The sequence below is a fragment of the Nipponia nippon genome, unplaced genomic scaffold (assembly GCF_047370975.1).
Source record: "Nipponia nippon isolate SJK-2023a ecotype South Korea unplaced genomic scaffold, ASM4737097v1 scaffold_1, whole genome shotgun sequence".
In the NCBI taxonomy this organism is placed as follows: domain Eukaryota; kingdom Metazoa; phylum Chordata; class Aves; order Pelecaniformes; family Threskiornithidae; genus Nipponia; species Nipponia nippon.
In genome coordinates this window covers 85009808-85034932 of record NW_028262290.1, presented here as the reverse complement: position 1 = coordinate 85034932, position 25125 = coordinate 85009808, and the positions used below count along the sequence as shown (strand labels likewise).

The following is a 25125-nucleotide window of genomic DNA, read 5'->3' as shown; positions in this document are numbered from 1 at the left end:
CGGTGAACTGGTAATGGTGCCTGTCAATTGATGAAATAACCTATTTCACCTACAGATAGGATTTTCTTGTGATTGTGAGTAAATAAAATGTCTCCAAAGAAGCACGGTACCTTATTTGCAATTTTTTTTACTATTCAAGTCTTCCTGAGCTATTGGCATTCTTGAGTCCCAATCGGAGATGTTTTCTTCAGGAATATGCCATATACCCCTTTCTACAATTGTTTATTTCTACAGCAGTAAACATAGTGTTTATCATTATATTTCTTATATATCCTTTCCATAAATCACACTAATCAGAGAAGAAAATACTAGCTTTTATCCTTATTCTCACTGGTTTACATGCAATAAGGTGTCGTAGGCACAGTCCTCTGGACTTTATGATCTTCTAAATGTACTTGATGTTGAGTGCCATTTTGTTCTTATTGCCTACTGCTCACCAATGGTTTTCTCAATTTCATCCTGCCTAGCTTTTGAGAAATATCATCAAGTTATGAAGAGACTAACAATGAAAAGGAAATTAGTAGCTGGCAGCACTGCATCAGAAAAATTATTATTCTGTTATGATTACAAACAGTAGCATCAAATGTGAAAATAGACTTTCAAGTTAATTAACATTTAAGGGAAATGGGTTTGGAATAATTATCAGATTGCTTTTAAGCAGCTATGTTTACAAGCACATCTCTGCTTTCTATTAAGTCCTTGCTAGGGAAAAATAACAAATAAGTATACGTTTGAATCTCTTCTACATTCATAGCTTTTTACAAACAAAGGCTCAGCAGAATAAAAAAACAATGGTATTCCCCTGTTCCTCACAGCTCCAGTGAAAGTGGAAGTTGCCTATCCTTCCCAAAGGCAGAGTCTTTTATTGCTCCTATGTATGTGGGGGAATAACCACCCTCTTCTCCATGTCCCATACTGTGACTCTTCCAACATCCCTTAGGTGAGGGATCTTTGAGCAGACTGTGCCAACAGCCTGTATACATCCACTAGGACACCTCTCTGCAAGCCCAGTGAGGCTACTTCCAGCCTATTGCAGCTACAAATGGATGTAAAGAGACTAGATCTGATGCACTCTTCATCGCTATTCATACCTTAAGCACTATTTCACATACCTCTTCTCTTTTTCCCTCTAAGCCTGTCTAGTGTGTTCCAAAGGGACTGGTATAAGTGATCAGGGTCACAGAAGCTGTGCATCAACTTCATAGGAGCTAAAAGATTTAAAATAATCTGAACAACAGAAGTACTGAATGTTTTATTATATCCCATTTTCCCCTGAGCATTCCAACTCTGCAAGAAATAAATAAACAAATCATTCTTTATTGTCTTCTTCCTGCAAGGGTGGTAATAACTGGGAAGAGAAAAATAACAAAACTTGAGCTAGCTAGACTGCTGTTGTTATAAATGAGTAATCTTTGCACACTTGTGTCTACTTTGTTTAATATTTTTCACATACAGATATTTCATCGATTGGAAGAATGATGTGGACAGCTACTTTACAATAGATGCTACTGAAGGAACCATTGCTACTAATGAATTACTGGACAGAGAAAGCACAGCACAGTACAATTTCTCTATAATTGCAAGTAAAGTTAGTAAGTATGGCACAAACTGAATTAATATGCTAATGTGGTATTTTTTTCAGAATATAGTGCTCAGGCATAAATATGCTGTGAAGAGTATTGCCAAGAGATTAAGAAGGCCCAATAGATATCATTTTGCCAGACACTGTGAGGCTGTATGATGTTCAAACAGCCCTGTATAACAAGGTTTTTCTAGTAGCCCTCATGTAGGCACAGCTCCCTCAGAAGCTGAAAAACATTCCATCAGCATGAAGAGTACGAGGAGCTGTATGGAGACTTTCCAATCTTATTTCTGATTTTGCAATTCACTCCATATGAAATTAGGTTAATGAAATAACAGGTCTGTCAATCTGCTTTTTGAAGGTAGAAAAATTTAAAGACTCATTTGATTCTCAGACAAAAAGTACACTAAAATTGAGTCAAGCTTTAAGGCCCTAAATGAACCAGTGTGCTGCATCTTTGCTCTTGTGTTTTCTCTCTGCGCGAGACTTTATGCCTAACCACTTGTTTTCTTTTTCTATATGATTTGTGGTGGGGTTTTTTTTTGTTTCTTGTTTTTGTGTCTTCTCCTACATAGCTTTTTTTTTAATAAGAACTCCCTTCTTCCACTGTATTATGTAGCTGCAGCTTTCTTCATTGTCATCCGTCTGTGTAGTGTTCCTCCTTCGTGATCCTGTCAAACTGAAACTCTCATAGTGTATACCAACCTTTGAATACAAGTCTTTTGGTCAGTTAGCAGTTGGGTAAAGGCCACAGAAGTCTTTCTGTGGACATCAACAGACTGTAGAAGAGGAACCCTGCTATATTTCCTATTCATTCTGTACTGTTTACGTGTCCAGAAATGCAAGTTTCTAAAGCAAAGGACATGTTTTTCTCAATGTATTGCTTGGCAGTGAGTCTTCAAAAAATAATACATGCTACTAACAGGAAGAGGGAGATTTTGGAAGCAGAGAAGGTGGACATTATTTAAAATGAAAAAATAAATTCTCAGTTCTAGTTATCTCAAAAAGAACCATAAGCTCACTCCCTGGAGCCTGAAAATATAATGAGGACACCAGCCAAATCAAAACTTGAATTTTATCCGTAGCTTGGAAAAGGAATACACTAACAGAGGAAATTAATCTATCACAAGTAACTGAATATATGGAGACACATGTGCATGTGTATATTGACAGAAAGTCCAGCAGAACTGTAATTTGTTTCCAGAGAAACTGAAAGGCAGGTAGATGCAAAGGGGAGGTCTCATAATGGTCTATGTTTCAGTAAAGCTTAATTATTTAGATTTATTGGTGGACAAAGAACATTTGAGATTTGTAAATTTTTTCTGCAGTAAGGCAGTTTTAGTAAACTTGGTGTGAATCTGTTTATTATTCCCAAGAGTAATTAAAGCTAGCAAAAACCTTCAAGTCTACTTGTCTGTGCACCTTCCTGGCACATATATAGTAATATCATGTTTATGTAGAGCTGTATCATGTAGGCTATATTATGGAATTCCCAATTTTAACAACTGCTTAGATAAGAATCTACACCTAAGACATATTTATGATTCATTTCAGTATACGTCAAAATATTTATACATTGACCATTATCCATAGCATTAAAAACAATTGTCATACCAGTACTACACCAGTAATTGGCAATATTTTGGAGGATTTGAGGTATACTAACTGTCAAAACTTTATATGCAGTTGTCTGACTAAGAGCTAGCACAGAAATAAAGGCTGAGGTTTGAGGGATGACACACTGCACATAACCAAAAAAGGTTAGAGAGAAGAGAAGAAAACGAGGGGGAAAAAAATTACTATAATTGAAGAATTTCTGCTATCAAAAAATTGCCACTCATTCAGTGCTGACGTAGAAACACTGAAACTGCCATCTCTTATTAGTGAAAAAGTGCACTGAACAGTGCCTTGACATGATTACCTAAAGAAAGTGATCCGGTATTGCAATCAGTTGCATAAACTTGCCTCAGGAATGGACACTATTGCTACCTAAGTATTTTCAGTTCTCCATGACCTTGTCTCTTTAAAATAAACAGACTCCAAACTAGTAATAGGCATATTAAGTTCTGTTACTTAAAATACTTTATTGCTAAAATTTTTGCCTTCTCACTGTGAGAGAAAAACAACAAAAAAAATCCCACCTTTTAGACACATCCTAATGGTCATTCTGCAAATTATCTTTTCTTGAACAGGCCAATTATAAACAAAGACCACCAGCTCTATCCCCATCAAGTCAGAGAGAAAAATAAATTAAACTGGCTTTGACATCATTCCCCTATATGTGGAAAATGATGCCAAGGTCATGAGCAGGCTTGCATGGACTCCCTGCCTGTGCCTTAGCCCTGGGGCCTTCTAAGTGATTGTTCCCCTTTGTTCTTCTGTAGCCTCAAAATGAAACCCTGTACAAATCACAGATGATGTTTGTGTTACATTTTTTCTCACAGCCAGTAAAGCCTTAAAGTAATATTATGACTTTTGAGCAATCGCATTACCTTTCAAACAATGGCACAAATGGCATGCAGTTTAGATATCTAAACATAGCAGCAGGCAATTGATAAATGTAAATGTAGATATGGATGTACCATTTAGACTTTTCTTACAAGCTGATAAGTCTATTATTAGCACTAAAGCACCAGAAGTTACAATTTTTAAAGGAATACATTTAAAAAATAAGGCAGAAGAGAATTACCTTGTGTTTATTAAAGTAACCTTTGCTGATATCGCCTGTTGTGGAGAAAAAAAAAAGTCTTGTTCAAAAGCCTGGTTGTTTGGGAATTTGTAAACGTTTTCATGTCCAGTGCCCTCATTCTGCATTTATATGACATATTATTCATATTTATATACGTACCGAGATTATTCTTCCCTAAACTCCAGATCCTGCCCCTTCATCCCTGCCTACACCAGTCATGGTTCAGGTTGGCAGCTTAAAGAGAGGTAGAACTTGGACCCTTAGCAAACAGTTAATTATGAAATCTGCTTGTCCTAGGCTTGCTTGTGTCAACTTGAACACTCACAGCCAGGGAAGTCCTGGTTACCCAGGAATAACACAGTATATCTTGCATATGGGCAGTAGCTGCTGGTTCCACATAGGGAACTGGGATAAGGGAAGTTATTCTACCCAAGTTATGCAATGACAAGCTCTGACCATGTATCATTATACTCTGATGTTTATTTCTAACCCTGAAAAAATTCCAAACATCTGATCTAAACACTGTCTGGGAATCTGTCTCCAAATAGCAGTGCAACTGACTCTTGAGAACATCTCAGAGCTGTACCCAGTGTGGACTGATGGATAGCCTACTGTCATGTTTAACACAAGACACCATAACTTTATTCTCACTCTTGTTAACGAAGCCTGTCCCAAAGTAGAAATGTTTTTAAGTGGGAGATGGATGATTGTTCTGCTGACACACAGATGATGACACAGAACTGAAGGCAGCTGAAGGCAGAAGGTCCCTTACGCATCCGTAGAAATAAAAAAATCAACCTTTGTATAGAACAAAGTGCATGAACAGGGAGGGGATATTTCAGACTCACATTTTTCCCCCATTTAACTTCCCAATTTCTCCGTACTTCTTTTCGCTCCCTGACTATATTTCATTTTAGGTTTTTTTTTCTTCTTAGAGTAAACACCCTAGTAGCCTTCATGCTTGCTGTTTCTGAACATTTTTGATCCCACAGACTCTGTCCAAACTAATAAATTAAACATGGCTTGCATTTGTTTCAAGCACAAAGGCCAGCTGGTACTGAGTAGCCTATTTCTATGACATTAAACAATCTTACCTTCCAAACAGGTTGCCCACATGTAAATTGATGTTTTGAGAGTGGTCCCTTACCCATACTAACTCCCAGAACATGCATGTGAATTGTCTGCAAGACCACTAGTTGCCCCAGGCCAAAACTGTGCCAAGGGGTCCTGTTATAACATAACGGTATAAAAAATCACAGTCCAGTGCTCAAAAAGTTGCCCAGTGTACTGCTCATTTACCTAGTATGGAAATGGTTTTTGCATCTTACAAAAGAGGAAATAGATTTACAAAAGGGGAAATAGATAAGATGCATAAGATCTTATTTCGGCTTTCCTGTCCTCAAGGTGCTAGTTAAGGTTGAAAATCGATGTAAAGTAACCACAATCCTTCCTGTCCAAACCATCTTCCCAACTCCTCTAACTCTAGGCCCCAATTTTATGAATGCTAAAGAAACCTCAGCTTAAATCTCAAGATGGGGTTTATCTTCTCCTCCATACCATAACTGGGATTAAGGAATCGCCACTTCTCAATGGTCAGTATCTATTTTCTCAGATATCTTGGATTTTCACAAGTTCATTAGTCAAAGTATTCTACATATTTTCTACTCCTGTAATATCCTTGAACCATAAAGATGTTAACAGGTGATGGTACTCAAGCCAAAGAAGGAAGCAGGGTTGTCAGTGTCTTACAGACAGGAAAACTGAGGAAGGAAGAGGCTAATTACTTGCCTGTATCTTACAGACAGAATTGAAACCTGAAATCTGTTTCTTAATTGCTAGGCTAATGATTTCACCAACTTGTCTTCTCATCTGTGTAATCTGGGTCTAAAAGGCATGAGCAGATGTTTTCAGTGACTCACTCACTGATACCAGCATACATGTCACTGGTGTGCTCACAGGGCTCAAAAACATTTGATTCTGAGACAAACAGCAAACAAAACAAAAACAGAGAAAATGAAGGTCAAGTCTGCAAAGTGGTATTTGAAATGCAATTCTTCAGCCTTGTTCAGATCAAGTATTACAGGTCTTTGCAATTATATATGAATTCAAAACTGTACACAATCTTCTTGCAGTCTTCTTTTATATACATGAGTAGTCAAACTGATATCAGTGCAAACCAGAAAGAAAATTAATCACATAGATAGTGAAACCCAGAAGTAGGTTCACCTTGTGCTGTAGTAATTCTGTTTACTTTCATGTTTGATTGTTGCTGACCATTCATGCAAGGTAAAATTCTACCTTGCTAAAATACTTAGCAATAAAAGATTTTGGCCTCTAATATATCTTTCAAAGAATCGTAGAAAATAAATCACAGGCCATCAGTGAGAAATAAATGTAAGAAGTATGCTCATATTCATGTATATTTCCAAAACATGCTACCCTATTGTGATTTTAGGGAAAGGCAAAATGTCAAATCCCTTTGTTCATTTCAAAAATATACAGTCCCATATTAAGTACACTGTTCCAATAAGCTGAAAAAATAATTTACGTAAAATACTTCAAAAAATATAGCCTAAAAAGACTTCTTATACAAACTGATAAGTTTAATAGAAATTATCACAGTTAGCTAATATCTCCCATGTACATGATGCATAAATTTTGAATACATTCATTCTTTTACTGGAAAGACATTGTTAACATATTTCTAAGAGGAAATGAACTAACATCTATGCCTGTACTTTCATGGCAATGCATTAAACTCTAATGTGTTTGAAGACCGTACCCTGAACTCCTGTTGTTCAGTATTGTTCAGTACCTTAAAATAAAGACACAGAAACTAAAGTAAAACCTGAGTTACACTGTGTGAGTTGCTGTATTCTTTGCAGCAGGTCCCACTAGAAGGGAAGTTTTAAGTTAGGTTGCTTCTGCCAGTAACTGTGTGAACTTGACCTACTCAGGGCTTTTCTGATCTCTGTATATATTCAGAGTTGGTGTCCTGTCCTCTACAGATTAAAATAACTTCTTAGTACTTTTTTGTTTCCTATTATACAAAGGAACTAATTCAACTGTGACAAGCGATCTAGATTTCGTCTGGTTCTTTGGGCATCTAAAGAACCACTGCCTAATTCCCTGCTGCTAGACCAAACTGTCTTCTTTCATACTGCACAATGCCTTTCTCCACAGAGACATCCTTACAGAATGTAAGGATGATGCTGAACTGGAAATGAATGAGGATTAAAAAAGATATTATTAGATATGGTCACTATTAAATATGTTCAGAAGAAGGAACTACAAATATTGTGTGATTTGGATAGTGTTTTTTTGTGGGGGTTTTTATTAGATTCCAAGCTGAGTTTGTAGGCTGGTCAGTTTATCCACTACTCGTAAACAGATAAAGCACACTTCTACTTGCAGCTGGTCCTACTTAACTAGGAAATCATTGAGGAATAACTTTTGGCTTTGACAGAGGCCTCTTGAAAACACTTCATTTAGTAGTTCCTAAGAAAAAGAAAGAAATAATGTAAAATTTCTACAGTGCCACCATGAAAAGACTTTGCCCTTTGCTGTGTTAGTTATAAACAACAGAAATGCAAAGGTTTATACAAACTATGAACAAAGCAGCTAATGCAAATAACTGGGAGGGTCCATTTATGTCTGAAGATTCAGGAAAACTGTTCCTGTACTTAACCATGACCCCATGCTGTCACTCCTACACCACCCTGATTCATAGCATAGATTTCTTGAATAGTTGACTGTGTCTGTATAGTGGCTGCCACTCTTCTTAAATGCAAAAGGATAAAACAATTATCCTTTTGACTTACCAGCTAAATTGTTTTTATGTATCTGCTATCTTGCAAGGGGTCTCAGCATAAAGTAAAAGAGAATATTGTCTGCTTTGTATTGAATTTGTGTCTCCTTTCTGTCAGACATTGCATTTATAGGTAAACTTGTTTATAAAATGTGTCTAGTGACTGATGAAGATCGTCTGCATTGGCAGGACAATGAAAAGAAGCATAACGTATACTGTTTTTTACCATTGCTTTTGCACAAAAGTATTTGCTGCTTGAAAATACTTATGCAGTTAAAGAAATAACTGTTACAACGTAGCCTAATGGTTTAACCACAAGTTGAATGCTAGCTCTATATGTTTCGCTGCTAAATTTTCCACTGACCCTGGCTTTCCGCAATATTTTTCTTTATATGTTTCTCTCTTACTTTTCTCCATCTTCTAAATGGGTATGCTCCACTTACTTACCTCCTTAACATCTTGAAGATGTAAACGGTGGCTAAGTAATAAATACTGATTTTCTGCATTCCATTGTGGAAAACAGAATTCAGTTTTAATCATTGGAAGCATTTTCCACAGACTCCATGAAAAGTGACCTGAGAAAAGTTTGCATCTTTAATTACAGGTACAACTTCAAATTCTTTAATTTATACTCTGATAAACGTAATCATGTTGATTGATTCCTTATTCCATGAAGAGTAATGGATCAAAGTCTGGTACAAGACGATAAGAAGTTTGTTCCAATTTTTCCTTAGTACAAATCAGAAATAAATGAAAGTCAAGGGCTTTTAGAAGTCACAGTACTGGGATCAAAACAGTTTATGACAACTCATGGGTACTAGTGATGACAACAAACATAAATAGTATTCCTTAATGCTTTTCTCCTCAAAATCATTTATAGGTAACCCACTATTAACCAGCAAAGTCAACGTTATAATAAATGTCCTGGATGTCAACGAGTTTCCTCCTGAAATTTCAGTTCCATATGAGACATCTGTATGCGAAAATGCCAAACCAGGACAGGTATTTCAAATTTGTAATGCTTGCTATTTTGCTTTTTCTTTCCTTATTATTTACAGCAATAGAAATTTTGGGGTTTGAAAATGACATCATGGTTAGAATTCTTTTACAAATAAAATGTCTGTGTTGGAAATACCTTTTGAAATTCTGTTTGTTGACCTTTATGGTCTATTTATGGTCTATTTTTTTTTATTGTCCCTGATTATATGGGCCTGAGCCACCCTTTACTGCGCATTTAATAGCTAGGACAGGAGAAAGAATCCCTTCCTTAAAACCACTTAAAGATAAGGGTAAAACTGCAGTGAATAAATGGAGTAGGATGGATTACACGCATTTCTGTGTCCTCTTCTGAGAAAAAGAATCCACAACCCCAAAGACAATCCCCCTGAAAGGTTGGTTTTATAAGCAGTTTCAAATATATACTGCAAAACCTATTTCAGATTCAGAATATCACCTTATACCATAAGTGATGCCAGTATTAATAGAGCTGGCCCCAGAAGCTGTTGGCATGTGCTCCTTCTGCACAAAATTTGTGCAATTAAATACAGTGCTGCAAAGCACCAAGGCCAACTGTCATACATATTAACAGCTAATACTGTTTCCAAGACAAGACTTGTAACTTCAGCTGTTCAGCTTTGAGAGTTGCCAACCATGGAAGGAACATATTCAGCCTGCTGTGTAATCAGTGACTTCTCTTTATATGTATGTAATATGTAATCAGTCCATGTGATTTTTATTGCCTTTATTACAGATTTGTCCATGACCTCACATGATATTTGTACCTCATCTTTTCTTTTTTTTTTTTTTATATGTTTCAACTAACTACCATACAACCTAATTTAACCTCTAGTTTGTCAGATACCTTTAGCTAGTACCTTATCCAGGCACTAACAATAGAAAGGGGAACCTTCTACAGGGAAGGCTGAGATAAGCACTGAGCTGTCAAAAAATATAAATATTTAGACCTTTGTTACATAAAAAAACCGCCTTCCTTTTAAAAGATCAGTGGCAATCCTACTATGAAACATTTTAACTGCTCTATGCTTACCTGAAATCTAGTTGATAGGACTCTGGGACCCAAAAGTTCCTTCACGCCTATATGGTGCAGACCTTTCAACCCTCTCTGCTTCATTTCAAGCTGTAAAATTAGGGTGCAGCTTTTGTTGTAGAAGTACTACAACAGGTACCAGTTGTAACAGTGATAGTAGTAGTAGTAGATAAAGTGAACTGTCTTTAAGTAATCACTCACCTGAAAATAGTCACTAGTATTTTGATAGAAAAACCAAACAGTAAATACTTCTGCTATGAATATAGGGTAAATCTTTCTGATTTCCTTCAGATATGTCAAAGTGAGACCTTTGGAGACACCATGAGTCATCTGGAGGCTATAGTATTCAGTCTTCCTGCCTCTACTGTCCAATATATTAGGGGAATGAGAGTAATCCAGCAGGATTTCACTTTCATTGTTTCATTTGATGTTCGCTTTGCACTCCTACAAAACTGCCTCTTTTAGAAGAGTGAACTGACTTCAGAATTAATCTTAATCTGGTTTCAGGTGATACAGACTGTCACTGCAGCAGACAGAGATTTGTCACCAGCTGGGCAAAGGTTTTCCTTCAGACTGTCAGCTGAGGCTTCCAACAAACCAAATTTCACAGTCCATGACTACAGAAGTAAGTTGCTTACCCATATCTCTCTTTCAGAGCAGCAGGCTGTGATTATAATGACAAATATGATTACTTTGTATTACAGTCGTGTCTACAGACTTTTTTATTTGACATTTCTAACTGTTGAACTATCTAGGACATACATTAATATAAATTCAGGTCTTGCACCTTTTCTCATTTTTAGGGGACAGGAATTGTCAGAACATCAAAGGCTGAGATTTCCCTACAGGCCTGCAAAAGCACTGCTACCTGTTTTATTTTCTTCCTTTTATCATTCAGTATCTCAGGAAGAACACATGCCAATGCAGGTATACCTTTAAACAAGGTACTATTGCTGCCTTGTTTAAATACTATTACTTTGCTAACTGTTCTCAAAGTACTCAGCTATTGTGCTTTCTGGAGGATGCATAGTTCTGCAGAAGAATTAGTTCTAAATATGGACAGTGCTGCTGTAGTATAACATTCCACAACACTCAATAATTTCTAGACTTATATAATTAACATCTCCGATTTTTCCCTCAATTTTTGTCATAGCCGATCGTCTTTTTTTCATTTTCACTTGAATGCGTTTGATAAATGGCAAAGGACAACCCAAGATGAAAAAATTGATCTTTTTTCCTATCATAAACATCTTCAAGCATGTAGTCTTGTGAACAGACACAGCTAAAACATCATAATAAACTGTAGTAAATTTTCACCACTAATTACTTTGATCAAATAAGGAAAAAAAATTAACAATGAGTTTATCAGCTATTAGGTGATCTTTAAAGAATTGTGATATGATAAGCTTTTCATAAAAAAGGATTTACATTACTCTGCAAAGAAAGAACACCTAAAGCCATCCAATAAAGTTCAGTAACATTCCTTCGCCTATTAAACTATGTAGGTTATAAGTATTACTTTTAAGAAAAAGGATGTAATTCTTAATTTTTAAAAAATTTATTAATTATATTTATTATTATTTTAATTTAAATTTGAGATGATACTGAGTATGATATAAAGGTTCCTTTCTTGAGAATTAAGTAACCCAAAGCTTAAAAAGTGTTAGACATGGATAATACACAGAATGAAAAAAATTGCAGAGGCTACTTATTTAGCCTTTTTTACAACCATTTACGTATATGACTTACATTATTTTTGAAGCCATACACTTTTGTCAATGTTAGGTGATACAAAATTAAAGCCAGCAAAATAAGCACAACTATTGATCATGAAGACCTTTATCATTAAGAAAGTTCAGGAAGAAATAAATTTTAAACTGCAGAAAAATAAACTATTCTTATTATCTCATTTTATATAGCTTCTCTGTGAAGATGACAAGACAAAAATGGTTTGCTCCCAAACTTATTAGTGACTTTTATCTTAGTAGATTATAGATAGCTAAAAACATTTTATAGATGAGCAAAGAATTTCACTTAATTATTTGTAAATACAGTATATAATGAAACCATAATAATTCATAGTATTGCAGACATGAATAATAGTAACTTATGAAACAAAAAATATGCAGATCAGCATTATATCAGAGGCCATTCAAATAGTTTTCTTGAGACAGACAGCTCAATGAATATGAAGGACAACCTTATAATGGATTCAAGTCACCTTACTTCTATTCTTGGAAGATTAGGTCATCACTGTTCTCCAGAAGTGCTTAGTTTAAACAGTTTGGTTTTAAAAGCTACTAGTATTTAAAAATCTTGTGGCATTTCAATATCTAACTAGAATTATGCCAGGCAAGATTTAAATGATTTTCAGCTGTGTCCCACTGGACTTAAAATTTTGGATAATGCTTGAGTTTGCTTCCCCTTAATTCTGCACTGTAGTTTCTGTTATTTTCTGTTCCCTACTTAGCTGTTGGTAGCATTTCCTTGGAAATCTCAGCATGATGAACTTTGCTAGTGATTACAATTAAAAAGAAAACAAAAACTTCTCTATATCTTAACAGAAGAAGGAAAATATACCTCTTTAGATCTTCCTCATATTTTACATGAATTACTTTCATCTTTTCACTTAACACATTTGAAGGACCATGTGGGTAGTATCTTCATAGTTATGTAGTCTTATAACATGAATACTGTGTATTTCTAAATACCTTTTCTCTTTTGGTCAAGATTTCTTTAAAGTAAGAGCTTTTATTTCTTTCTTTCTGCCCATTTACTAAAATACCCTTTAATTTCACCAAGATTTATTTTTTTTCAAATAATTTCAAAGTATTGTTTTAAATATAAGTCTTTCAATTCTTCTCTGGTCATTTTAATGTATTTAATTTCTCAAAAGAATCTTTAAACTTAGAAAGGCTATACAGTTAAATAAACTCAATGACCTTGCTCATTTACAGCTTTTGTGAAGTGTGCTTAGCCTATAAGTTCGGTGAGAAAATTTCTCAAATATTATTAGATAATTAAATTTCCCTTTTTAAACCAGTAATGTTGACACCAAGATGACTTTGGATCTCAGTAGTCTGTTAACAAACTTTCTCTACTGTATAAAAACAAATGCAATATTCCCATAAAAAATGGGATTAGAAACCACCAAGACACACAATTTTTCATGGATAAATGTTTATGTATATATGTACCTATATATACACTCTTAAAAGCATTTCTAAATAGTCACTAAAAAAGAAGAAAGAAGTACACTGTTTATTGAAACATAAGGAAGACAGAAAAAAAGGTTTTGCGGAATATTTTCCAACCATAAAAATCCTTTTAACTTTTGATGATTTTACAGAGCTATTAGAAAAATCTGTCCAAACAGGAACTCCATGCAATATTTTTAATATCTTCTGCCTTTTGTTTGCCAAAAAGGTGGAAGGTCTGCTCTGTGCACAATTTAGAGTTATAATAACACAACCTTATTTTCACTACAGAAACGTTTAAAAAACATAAATACTATTATCCTTTGAGTTAGCAATTATGTTAGTACCGAAAGGTACTTTGTGGAAGGAATTTTGATTTTTTTTTTAGGAAAAAATCTTGTTCACTGTCGTACAATTAACGCTTTTACCAGTAAAGGTGTCATTTAACGTTTTCAAACACATCAAGAAGCCCAATAACCAGTGCTATTCTATACAGCTAAAAGTCATGGGTGGTGTGATATTACAGCAGGTTTAACATGTTTGTAGAGCACCCAAGAGAACAAACTTTTCTAGGTTCCATACTTCCTTAGAATATAACTTAATGAGGACAGAAGCAAGATGGAAGCTCAAGGTGGCCATTTGGAGTCTTTATATATATAAACACAGGGAAATGTTATGTTTCTAGACTATGCCTTCAGCAGCGCTGAGACAATCCACCAGCTGTGAATAGAAGTGAGAGGCCCTGACAGAGCTGGTGTGCTTCCAGCTGAACTGCCCACCTTCCTCTTTCCACTTTGCTGGCCTCACTCTGCTCCCTAGCAGGCTGCTTCCCTGCCAAGCACACTCAGTTGGCTCATGTAAGGGAGAGAATTTTCCTTCTCTCCAGACTGTCACACACATCCTGAAAATGAATCTATTGTCAACAGACTGAAGAACCAGAAGCTGTCTCAGCTTCAGACTGCAGCTCCAGGCTGCTCTGTGTAGAGTTCAAACACATGCCTGTGTCCATATTTTCAAAAGGACCCTGACCAATTGAAAGGCGTCATAGAAGAGCAACAAAAATTGTTCAAAGTCAAAGACTTAAGAGCTTGATCTGTTTGATTTTTCTCAAAGGAGAATGGAAAGTCATTTGGTGGCATTGTAACATGTAGTAATGTAATCTTCAACATTGCAATTAGAAGAAAATTAAAAGAATAGAAATAATTCTATTAATAGAAATAGAAATAAGAATAGAAATAAGAATAAGCTGGATGACTCCAAATCAGATCTAAAACTCTTTATACAGTGCAGATGATTAATCATAGAAAGAACAAGCTGAATATGGGTCGGTTTGATTCAAACAATTTTGAGACATTTTTCTTTTTCAAAACTAAATGTCACTGAACTTGACATGTCCATATGCCACGTTTGAGTTTGATAAAAAGGGGGCTTCTGAAATAAACATTTTGTCAGTCAAGATCTTTCTCAATGGTGTTTGATCATAACATATCTGTTTTTTGATATTTAGGGTTCCTTCTTATTGTCTTTAATAAGAGCTGCACACAAGTATCTGAGTGTTGAATTCAGAGCCCTTAATCCTACCTAGTGACAAAACTCCAGGAAGGGATGAAAGTCATAACATAGACAGCAAGTGACCTCTTCTAAAGATATAGTAAAGCACATGGGTGAGATGGCAAAAGGGTGACTGCTGCAGGCTACCTTCCTTCAGATCTGTCAGCTAATTAATTCCCTGCTAATTTCATTTTGGTTCTGCTTTCAATGTAATTCTTTTAAATTGCACATCATTTCCTTGCTACTCTGTTTGATTCAAGAAAAGCAGTGATTACTGGATATCTACTGGCAAGAAATTACAAAATGTAACTTCTAGGGCTTCTGAACACATTCATGATTAATTGATGGGAAATGTACTGATTATAAAGTACTCAGTTCATTTCTGTATTTATTTTTAATGGGGCAGGAAAGTTGAAGGGGTTTTGCATTTTGTCTAGGTATATTACTTTCAGTTTTAAGGGAAATTAATTAATTAATAGAGACTTGATTCTAAATCCATGGGCAATCAAAGTCCTTTGGACCACAGGCTTGGAATATAAGGAGATAAGGAGAAAAGAAAAACTGAAAAGCCTTCCTGATCTAATACCTGTAATGCTTTTTTAAATTATTATTTATGCCTTCTTTGAAATTTTAGCTGTCAAGCTAACCAGTTTACAATAAATGGAATATTATTTAATGCTCTGCAAAAAATAGCTGTACCAGTCAGAATACAATACCTTCTGTAATGATAAACCAAGGCAATTACATGAAGGATGTCATTCACTGAGTTTCAAAAATGGAATAGCTGCCTATTACTAAAGGTGATACAAACTACAACAGTGAACTGAAGCACAAAATAAAAATCCTGTAATGACTGTGTCATGTTTTACAGACAACACTGCTGGGATTGAAACCAGGAGAAATGGTTACAGCAGAAGGCAACAAGAGCTGTACTTTCTTCCAGTAGTAATAGAAGATAGCAGTTACCCTGTCCAGAGCAGCACAAACACAATGACTATCCGTGTTTGCAGATGTGATTCTGATGGTACCATACTGTCCTGCAACGTGGAAGCAATCTTCTTACCAGTAGGCCTCAGCACAGGAGCGCTGATTGCAATCTTGTTGTGTATTGTTATACTTCTAGGTTAGTTCTCATGAAACCATGTGAAGTACATTACTCTGCTTATTCACCTGTGAATTAATTTACATTGCTATTAGCTTCATCTACTGTTTAACAAAAGCCATTGAAAATGTGTGGCTGTTTATGAGAACTTTTATGCTTCTACGTTTCTAGAAAAGCATCCCAAAGCACTGACCATGACCGTGACTCTGCTAACACCTACATATTTCTTATTGCATGAAGAGAACCAGTTTCAGTGGAATCCAAAACATAATATTTTCTCTGAAAAAATTTTGTTTAAGTACTTTTCTTGAAAAATTAATAGTTTTAGATTATTACTAACGTAGACAAGTCCTACTGATAGTAACAGCAGTAAGGACTTAGTAAGGGCCTTTATTTAATTCTTCATGGCAATTTGAGCAAAAGGAGAACAAAGAAATGAGAGAGGAGAAAATAATTGTAATGTAGACTCTGACTGGCTTGATCTATCTAAACCTTTACAGGAATATTTTAATTTCAGGCAGGCATTGATTCCATAAGGTGGCATCATCATTTGATCTACATTATATTTAAATATTGCCTTATTTATGGCATGCCCAAAGTAGTCAATACTCATGTGCATCCTACTTATAATATAGCCTTAATGAACTGACAATGAAAGAAAAACAACTTTGTATCTTACACAGGCACAATATGGACTGCAGAAAGCAGATTCTTACAGATGCTAGCCTATGTCTCTTTTTGATACTAGTGGGTTTCCTAGATCTCACGCTTATGTAGGTCTACTGCATAGGCAAAAATAGCTGCAGACACAGAATATAAGATATGGATACCTCTTTGCATTTGGATATTATAGTAATTTACCACTTAAGTAACTTACTACAGGCTCAGGGTTACCTAAATAACTTCTGAGTAGCAGTGGTTAAAAGTCAGGATATCTGCCCTGTGTAAAAATTTCATGTTGTGAGAAAAATGTTGTTTCAAATCAGAATGAGAATGGCAAATGGAATAGGAATTAATAACAAATACACCCATTCTGAAGAATTTAAAAACAAAACAAAACAACGTTAGGTCAGATTTTCGAAAGCAAGAAGAATGCTGTCTCCTTTACCACAATTTCTTGGGACTACTTTTTTACATTTAGGGGTTTCCTGGTTAAAAGCAGTCAGGGGTGAGCCTCAGCATCAAAGAAATTCCATTATGAAAAAAGCTTTAACTTATTTTCACACAAAGAGATAAGTCAATTAGTGTTCTGTCTTAAGGCAGGATTCCCAGGATATCTAACCTCTCTGTTACAGAGCAAAGTGCCTAGAAGCCCTAAACACATAGCTGTAGCAAAGCCTTTCAAGTTGCCACCTTTGTGTCCAGTAATCTGGATAGTGTGAACTATGCAGCAGAGAGCTTGGTGCTCTTGGTACAGAGATCATTTACAATGGCAGAGTATCTGGGGAAGCAGGAGTACCTGAAGTCTGAATTTCCCCCAGATTTGCTAGGTGATCATGGAGGCCTTAAACAGAACTGTGTTTATGTTTCCTAATGGTTTGTTGAAATGAATACAATTTTTATTTAAAAAAACCCAGCATATTCAATCAAAAATAATTATGTCAAAGAACTCTTTACCAGATCTGCTGCTGTCTGCTGCTGATTGATGCTCTTAGCATATACAAAACTAATGAAGATATTTTAATTCCTGCCTTGTACAGAATGCTAGATAGAATTACTCAGATTATGTTTGGAAAAGAGGTTTTGGTCCTTTAATAACTCCTTTTGTTCCAATCAGACTGGCAATATTACCCAGAAAAACTAATATATAAATAATGAGATCTCCAGTGCTGTGTGTAACCTAAGAGAATGGCATTTATCTTATATCCAGACTTTCTCCTTACTATAGCAATGATCAATTCAAAAACTGCTTTTGGATTTTCATTTCTTGCTGTGAACCTGGCCTGACACAGAGTCATTAAAATTTTAGTTGAAGTCATTCTTGTAGAACTCATTTCTACACAAAAGACAGTCAACATGTTACCAGAATCAGGAGTTATTTTAGGCCACACAAGCCTGACCATGAATTTATAACCATTGCAACTCCTGTATTCATTATTGTGTAACTTCAACAACAGCACTTAGAACACTGTCATTTCTACCAAAGGCAGTTAGGGAATTAGAAATAACAAAAAGGCCAGTTTACTACGAGCAGATTTTGCATTCAATGAAATATATCTCCAAAGACAAACTATTGAAACCTCCCCCCCCACAATCTGATTGCCATTGAGTTGTCATTTGGAATAAAAACAGTTTGTCACATTTTATATTATATAGAATCACAAAATCACAGTTGGAAGGCACCTCTGAAGATCATCTAGTCCAACCTCCCTGCTTACAGCAGAGTCAGTTAAAGCAAGTTGCGCAGGGACAAATCCAGTTGAGTTTTGAATATGTCTAAGGATGGACACAACACAACTTCTCTGGGCAACATGATCCAATGCTTGACCATTCTGACAGTCAAGAAGCTTTTGCCTTACGTTTTAATGGAATTTCCTGCATTTCAATATGTGCCCATTGCCTCTTGTCCTGTCACTGGGCAGCACTGAGAAAAGCCTGGCTCCATCTTCTTTAGTTCCATCCATCAGGTATTTATACACGTTGATAAGATCCCCCTGAGACTTCTCTTCTCCAGGGTGAACAGTCCCAGCTCTCTCAGCCTCTCCTCATATGGCAGATGTTCCAATCCCTTAATCATCTTTGTAGCTCTGCACTGAACTCAATTCAGGAAGTCCATGTCTGTACTGAGGAGCCCAGAACTGGACCCAGAACTCCAAGTGTGTCTGACCAGGGCTGAACAGAGGGGAATGATCACCTCCCTAGACCTGCTGACAATGCTCTTCCTAATGCAGCCCCAGATGCTGTTGGCCTTCTTTACCACAAGGGCACACTGCTGAGTCATGGTGAACTAGTTGTCCACCAGGACCCTAGATCCTTCTCTGTCAAGCTGCTTTCCAGGCAGTCAGCCAACAGCACCTACAGTATGCGGTTATTCCTCTCTTTGTGCAGAACTTGGCATTTCCCTTTGTTGAACTTCATGGGGTTCCTGTTGGCCCATTCCCCCAGCCTGGTGAGGTCCCTTTGACTGGTGGCACAACCTCTGTTTTGTATCACCTGCCAACTTGCTGAAGATGCACTCAGTCCCATGATCCAGGTCATTTATGAAGATGTTAAACAAAACTGGTCCCAGTATTGACCCCTGGATTACATCATTAGTGACTGGCCTCCATCTGGTCTTTGGGCTGTTGATCACAACCCTTACAGCCTGGCAGTTTTGCTAGCTTTGCAATTCACCTCACTATCTACTTGTCTAGTCTTTCTCAGTTTTTCTGAGAAGGTTGTTATGGGAGACAGCATCGAAAGTTTTTGCTAAAGTTAGGATGAAAATAATGCACTTTTCTCCCTTCATCCACCAGTCACCTCATTGGGGAAGGCTATCATGTGGGTTAAGCAAAATTTCACCTTCATGAATCCATGCTGGCTACTCCTGATCCCCTTCCAGTTCTTCATAGGTTTGAAAATGGTTTCCAGAATTATTTGCTCCATCACTTTCCTCAGGATCAAAGTGAGGCTGACTGGCTTGTAGGTTCCCTAGCTTATTCTTGCCTTTCTTGAAGATAGGGGTGACATTTGCTCCAGTCCTCAGAAACTTCTTCCAGTCCCCATGACCTTTCAAAAATTATCACAAATGGCCTCACAATGACATCAGTCATCTCCCTCACCACTCATCTGTGCATCCCCTCAGATCCCATGTCCTTGCGTGTGTCCAATTTGTTCAAGTGTTCTCTAACCTGACCCTCTTCCACCAAGGATAAGTCTTTCTTGTTCCAGACTTTCCCGCTGGTCTCAGGGACTTGGGATTCCTGAAGGACAACCTTACCAATAAAGACAGAGGCAAAGAAGCCATTGAGTAGGCTGGCCTTTTCTGTGTCCTTTGTCAACAGGTCCCCTGTCCCATTCAGCAGTGGGCCCACATTTTTCCTACTTCTTCTTTTGCTGCTGTCATACTTGTACAAGCCCTTCTTGTTGCCATTCATGTCCGTCATGAGATTCAACGCCAGATGGCCTTTGACTTTCCTAACCGCATCCCTGCATATTCAGACAGTCACTGTATATTCCTCCTGGCTCACCTGTCTGTTTTCATCTCTTATATGCCTCTCTTTTTATCTCTGAGTTTAGTCAGGAGATCCTTATTCATCCATGCAGGCCTCCTGCTGCTTTTGCTTGATTTCCTGCTCATCAGGATGGACCACTGTTGACCCTGGAGGAAGTGATGCTTGAAAATCAACCAGCTCTCTTGTACCCCTTTTCTCTCCAGAACCATATCACATGGGATTTTTCAAAGCAGATACCTGAAGATTTTTCAAAGCAGATCCCAGAAGGCCGAAGTGTACTATATAAAAAGCTGAAGTAGGATTATTTTTTCTCCATCTTAAAGATTCCTTTTTTTTTTTTTTTTTTTCCCTCTTTAATACTGTGGGGTTTTTTATCTGCAATGTAGAAATTTGGAAATTGTTCTCTATTTTGCTATGGAAGACATTTTAAAAAAATCCCATCTGTCTGTCTCTCTGAACTAAAAAGCTGAAGTCCTGTCCAATTCTATTTGTTCACAAAGTAAGCCAATAGGAAAATTATTTGTTACTTCCTTCAGCAGCACAGCAAGCACTAAGGAGTTAGACTCATACATCAGACAACAAATGACTTTTGGCTAGAGCACTGCTATTTTTAAAAGAATAGTAGGAGCATATCTTCTAAGGAAAAAGTCCCTTTGATTGCTTGCAGCTTTCAAAGGAAGATATAATGATATATCATCAGAGTACCAAATTATTTCTGTGCATGTCTTAACTTCAGTTTTCTCTTGTTACAGTCATTGTGGTACTGTATGTAGCACTTCGGAGGCAGAAGAAAAAAGACACCCTGATGACCTCTAAAGAAGACATCAGAGATAATGTAATCCATTATGATGATGAAGGAGGCGGAGAAGAGGACACCCAGGCTTTCGACATAGGTGCCCTGAGGAATCCTAAAGTGATTGAAGATAACAAAATACGCAGGGACATAAAACCAGACACCTTGCGTTTTCCACGTCAGAGACCACCAGTGGAAGATAACACAGACATAAGAGATTTCATTAATCAAAGGCTGCAGGAAAATGATGTAGATCCAACTGCACCCCCTTACGATTCCTTGGCAACCTATGCTTATGAAGGAAATGGATCTGTTGCAGAGTCTCTCAGCTCTATAGACTCCCTTACTACAGAGGCAGACCAGGATTATGACTATCTGAGTGACTGGGGACCTCGCTTTAAGATCTTGGCAGACATGTTTGGAGAAGAAGAAAGTTATAACCCTGACAAAGTCACTTAAGTACAACTACAACCGTGAAATAAAAAGAAAAGTAAACCCACAACAAATTTAAAAGATAAACCTAAGCTTTATAATAGGACAGGATTCCTTTGATTATAAAAGACAGCAACTGTTTCCAGCAAGTTACTACATTTATCATACTGTCAGTTTTGGTTTGATCTGCGAAGGAAAGATAAATCCTGTAATATACACAGTTTTTTGTTGTTGTCATTTTGTTACTCTGGAATTACACTGAGACAAGCTCAGGCCTACAAGGTACAGTTTACTGACCCAACTTAGAAAGAAGATAGCTTTCTGGCATCACAGTGGAAGAGTGGTAGCTTTTTCGTAATTCCACTAAAGTGCCTATTGAAACTTTTATCATTTAAGTGGTAAAGAGTCTGCTGTGATGGTGTTACAAAACTGAATGGTAAATTGGACAAGAACTTTAAGACAAGAAGCAATAGCAACATGCTGACTTCTTTTAGAACAAGGATGGAGATCACTTCCTGGAGTATATCTAAAACTAAGGGGGATGTATGTTGTGTTTGGGGGTTATGTTTGTTTTCTTAAAAGAAGAAAACAGTATGTCAAGACATCATATTTCTTCTTCCAAAATTTCACTTAAAATTTAAATTTAAAATGCTGTTGCTCACTCCGAAGATGTAAAGCCCAAATTAAAAAGGAAAAGATCTTAGCATACATCAATGAATATTTAAAATGTTCATGCAAATATTACATTTTTCCAAAATAATAAAAAGATGAAAGCAGCTATTCCTTTATGTGAAGGAAATTTCCCTTGGCTCCCCCGCTTCTTTCAAAATTATACTATTAGTAAAATATTAAATGGAGAGGGTTTTTTAGGAGTGTTATTGTATTTTTAGTACCAAGACATTTTTTCCCTTGTAAGTGTCACTAAAGAAGTATATGTAAAGAACTCCACATCACTTTTCTTTGCAATTAGATTGTTACTCTGTAGGTACTATAGGCATACATATTATAGAAGTAGTTATTTTTCAACTGACCATCTGCTATAGTTCAGCATATCATTGTATTTCACTGTCAGACCCACATCAAACATTTTAGAAAGCCTTTTCAGGATGGAAACCTTATTAATTTTGTTCTTGCCAAGATGTTAACAGAGGCAGAATAAAAATATAAAACAGTATGTTTGCCCACACTTTATGTACATAGTCATGCATAAACGTAGCTGTGCAGGTAACAGAAGTACAGATATGCGCAAGGCATTATGCCACGGAAGATCTGTAAAACTATTTCATCTGACTTTTTCTGATGATCTAAGGCACAGACATTTTGTAAGACAATGGTTTATGGCCCCCTAAGTGCATATATCCTTATATTCTCCTTCTAAAATCTCTGCAGTGCTATACAATTTGCTTGAGCTCTACTCATGATTAATGGCACTGGCAAGGTCAGCCAGAGTCTTTCATGAGTTAGAAGTCTTCTGTTCACCTCAGGTCTACAGCTTACTTCTTGTACTGCTGAAGAATTAGCTATCAGATATAGTTATCTGACAAATCTGATATTTACATACACAAAGTTCCCTTTACTCTCTTGGGGAAATGTAAAGGTATTTCAAAGTTGTATAAATTAAACTCCCAAAGAGACTTAAAAAGGGGCATAGTTTAAACGAGTTTTGAATTGTTCAGTACAATTGGACAGGGCTGCATTAAAAGCATGATTGGCGTAGCTTCTACCAGCAGAGTGCTGAGGAAGAGACACAGCATATGGTAACAAGAAAAGTTGGCGGATTTTTTCATTATCAGCAAAGGTATCCTATGTTCCCTGAAAGACAAACTAAGCCAACAAAAGCTCTCTTCTCACAGGACAGAGAAGCAGATGGAGTGGTGGGGCCCATTTGCCAGTGTAGCAATTTTATTGTGGAAGGTGATGTTTTTAATTTTCACACATCTTGACAGCATAGCAAAGGCAACTTGATAACTGCAGAATGGGCCTAAACCAGAGCTCTAAAAAGAAAAAGAAAAAAAATTGCTACTAGTTACAACACAGGTTTGATTCTTACAAAATTCACACTTATGGAGGTAATTAGCAACGCTTCCTCATGTAACATATGCATAGCAATGCTTCCTACTCTGCTGCAACAGGTAAAATAAGCGTCTGACACTGCTCATTTACAGATCTGCAATCCTGTAGCCAAACTCTGCTCTTAGTAACTGTATTAGTCCTTTACATTTCACTAGTAAAGTCAACAGAAGTGAGAGCAGTGTTTGACTTTTTGACATCACGTGGCATGCTTGCTCCTGGGAAAGTTATATTTGCAGTGGATACTGGGTGAACATTAGGTCTCTCAGATAGGTTGGCATTTGCTCTAAGCAGGACAATCTGTATGAAAGCCTGACTTCCAAAATGGGTAGACAGAAAATGTGGTCTTAAACATGCTGCTACATACAATCCATATTTGAGAGTGAGTTGTTGTATGTTAAATTAATACCAAGTTGAATACGAAATGCATATTTTTGACATTTAAGAGGTTTGTAACTGAGTTTCTATCACATAATTAATAAACCTCCAGGAAGATTTGAAAAAAAAAAAATTGGTATGTAATTACTAATGCAATTGTCCAATAAAATCATAATTAAAATCTTTTAAGACCTTTTTTAAAGAGTGATTAAACAATTTTAAATTGACATGGGTATTTTTTGTAAACAGCTCTATAGAACTAATGAAAAGAATTGCTTTTCATTTATACATAACCTGGGATCCAGGAAATTTGTGTTTAATTCCATGTTGTCTCACTCTTTTTTTAAAAGATGCTTGTCAGGTTTTTAACACGTTATTTTTTAAAAGATAATTAGACAAATATGAAATTTACAAGATTTAAAATATGTCAAGGCATCACAGATGACATGAAGCCAATGGGATTAAGGAACCTCAGTGCATTTGTAAATTGTATCGGATAACTACTTCAGTTTTTAAGCACTACATCTTAAAAAAAACCTCTACAAACCCTTGCACAATCAAGATATTAAAGTGGATGTCTGTCTTTCGACAATGGAAAGAGCCATAAACCTCCAATTCTATCAGAGTGACAGGAAGCTAAGATAATGCTTGAAAGGCACAGAAGGGATAGAATTGAGAGAACTACTTTTGTTTAAATTTCCAAACGTAAGATACTGGTGCACAAACATCTAGCATAATCTTAAATGTCTTGACAGTGCCCCCCCTGCCAATCACAAGACATTCCATAAAATGCCTTCTGCACATGAGGGCACTGAAACACTTCACTGGCACAAAAAAATCCATGTTTTAAGTTAAGTAGTTATGACATGGACTAGTGGTCCTGAAATAAAAGTCTAAATGTAAAGCATTCAGCTAACAAGGGACGTATCTAAGGAAATCTAGCTGATAAGCTTCCATTGTGGACATACAGAACTGAAGAGAAATATGTGACAGAATATTTGAAAGGAATTTCAGGGAAGAAGGAAAAAGTCTTCCCTGCCCTCCCAAGAAAGCTGAAAATGCCACTATTTAGGAAAGTTCAGACAATTTCTCTGTGGGATCAGTACATAAAAAACTGCTAATATTTGGATTTAAGAATGCTACCACACAAATCTGAAAAGGCTGTTATTCTTGAAATGCAGATTTGCAATATTGTCAGTGAATCAAATAGCAAAAATTTGGAAAGCAATGTCAGTAGATGATGTCTCTTGCACAAAGATATGTTTGAATATTTTATACTTTCTTGATTTTTATTTATTTTCTAAATTTTCTTTAAATTTTGT

The 25125-nt window shown here is 36.4% G+C and overlaps 1 protein-coding gene across 6 annotated transcripts in view; it reads left to right on the top strand.

Moving 5' to 3' along the window:
• The window catches only part of LOC104015341 (cadherin-12), a 589747-nt gene extending 565828 nt beyond the window's left edge, over positions 1-23919 (top strand). For all 6 annotated transcript variants that reach the window (XM_087761238.1, XM_087761232.1, XM_087761247.1 and 3 more), the window contains 5 exons: positions 1456-1592; positions 8960-9081; positions 10634-10751; positions 15746-15997; positions 20883-23919. In XM_087761238.1, coding sequence (XP_087617364.1) covers positions 1456-1592; positions 8960-9081; positions 10634-10751; positions 15746-15997; positions 20883-21382 — 1129 coding nt within the window. In that variant the 3' untranslated portion in view covers positions 21383-23919. The remainder of the gene's footprint in view (positions 1-1455; positions 1593-8959; positions 9082-10633; positions 10752-15745; positions 15998-20882) is intronic.
• Positions 23920-25125: the final 1206 nt, after the last annotated feature.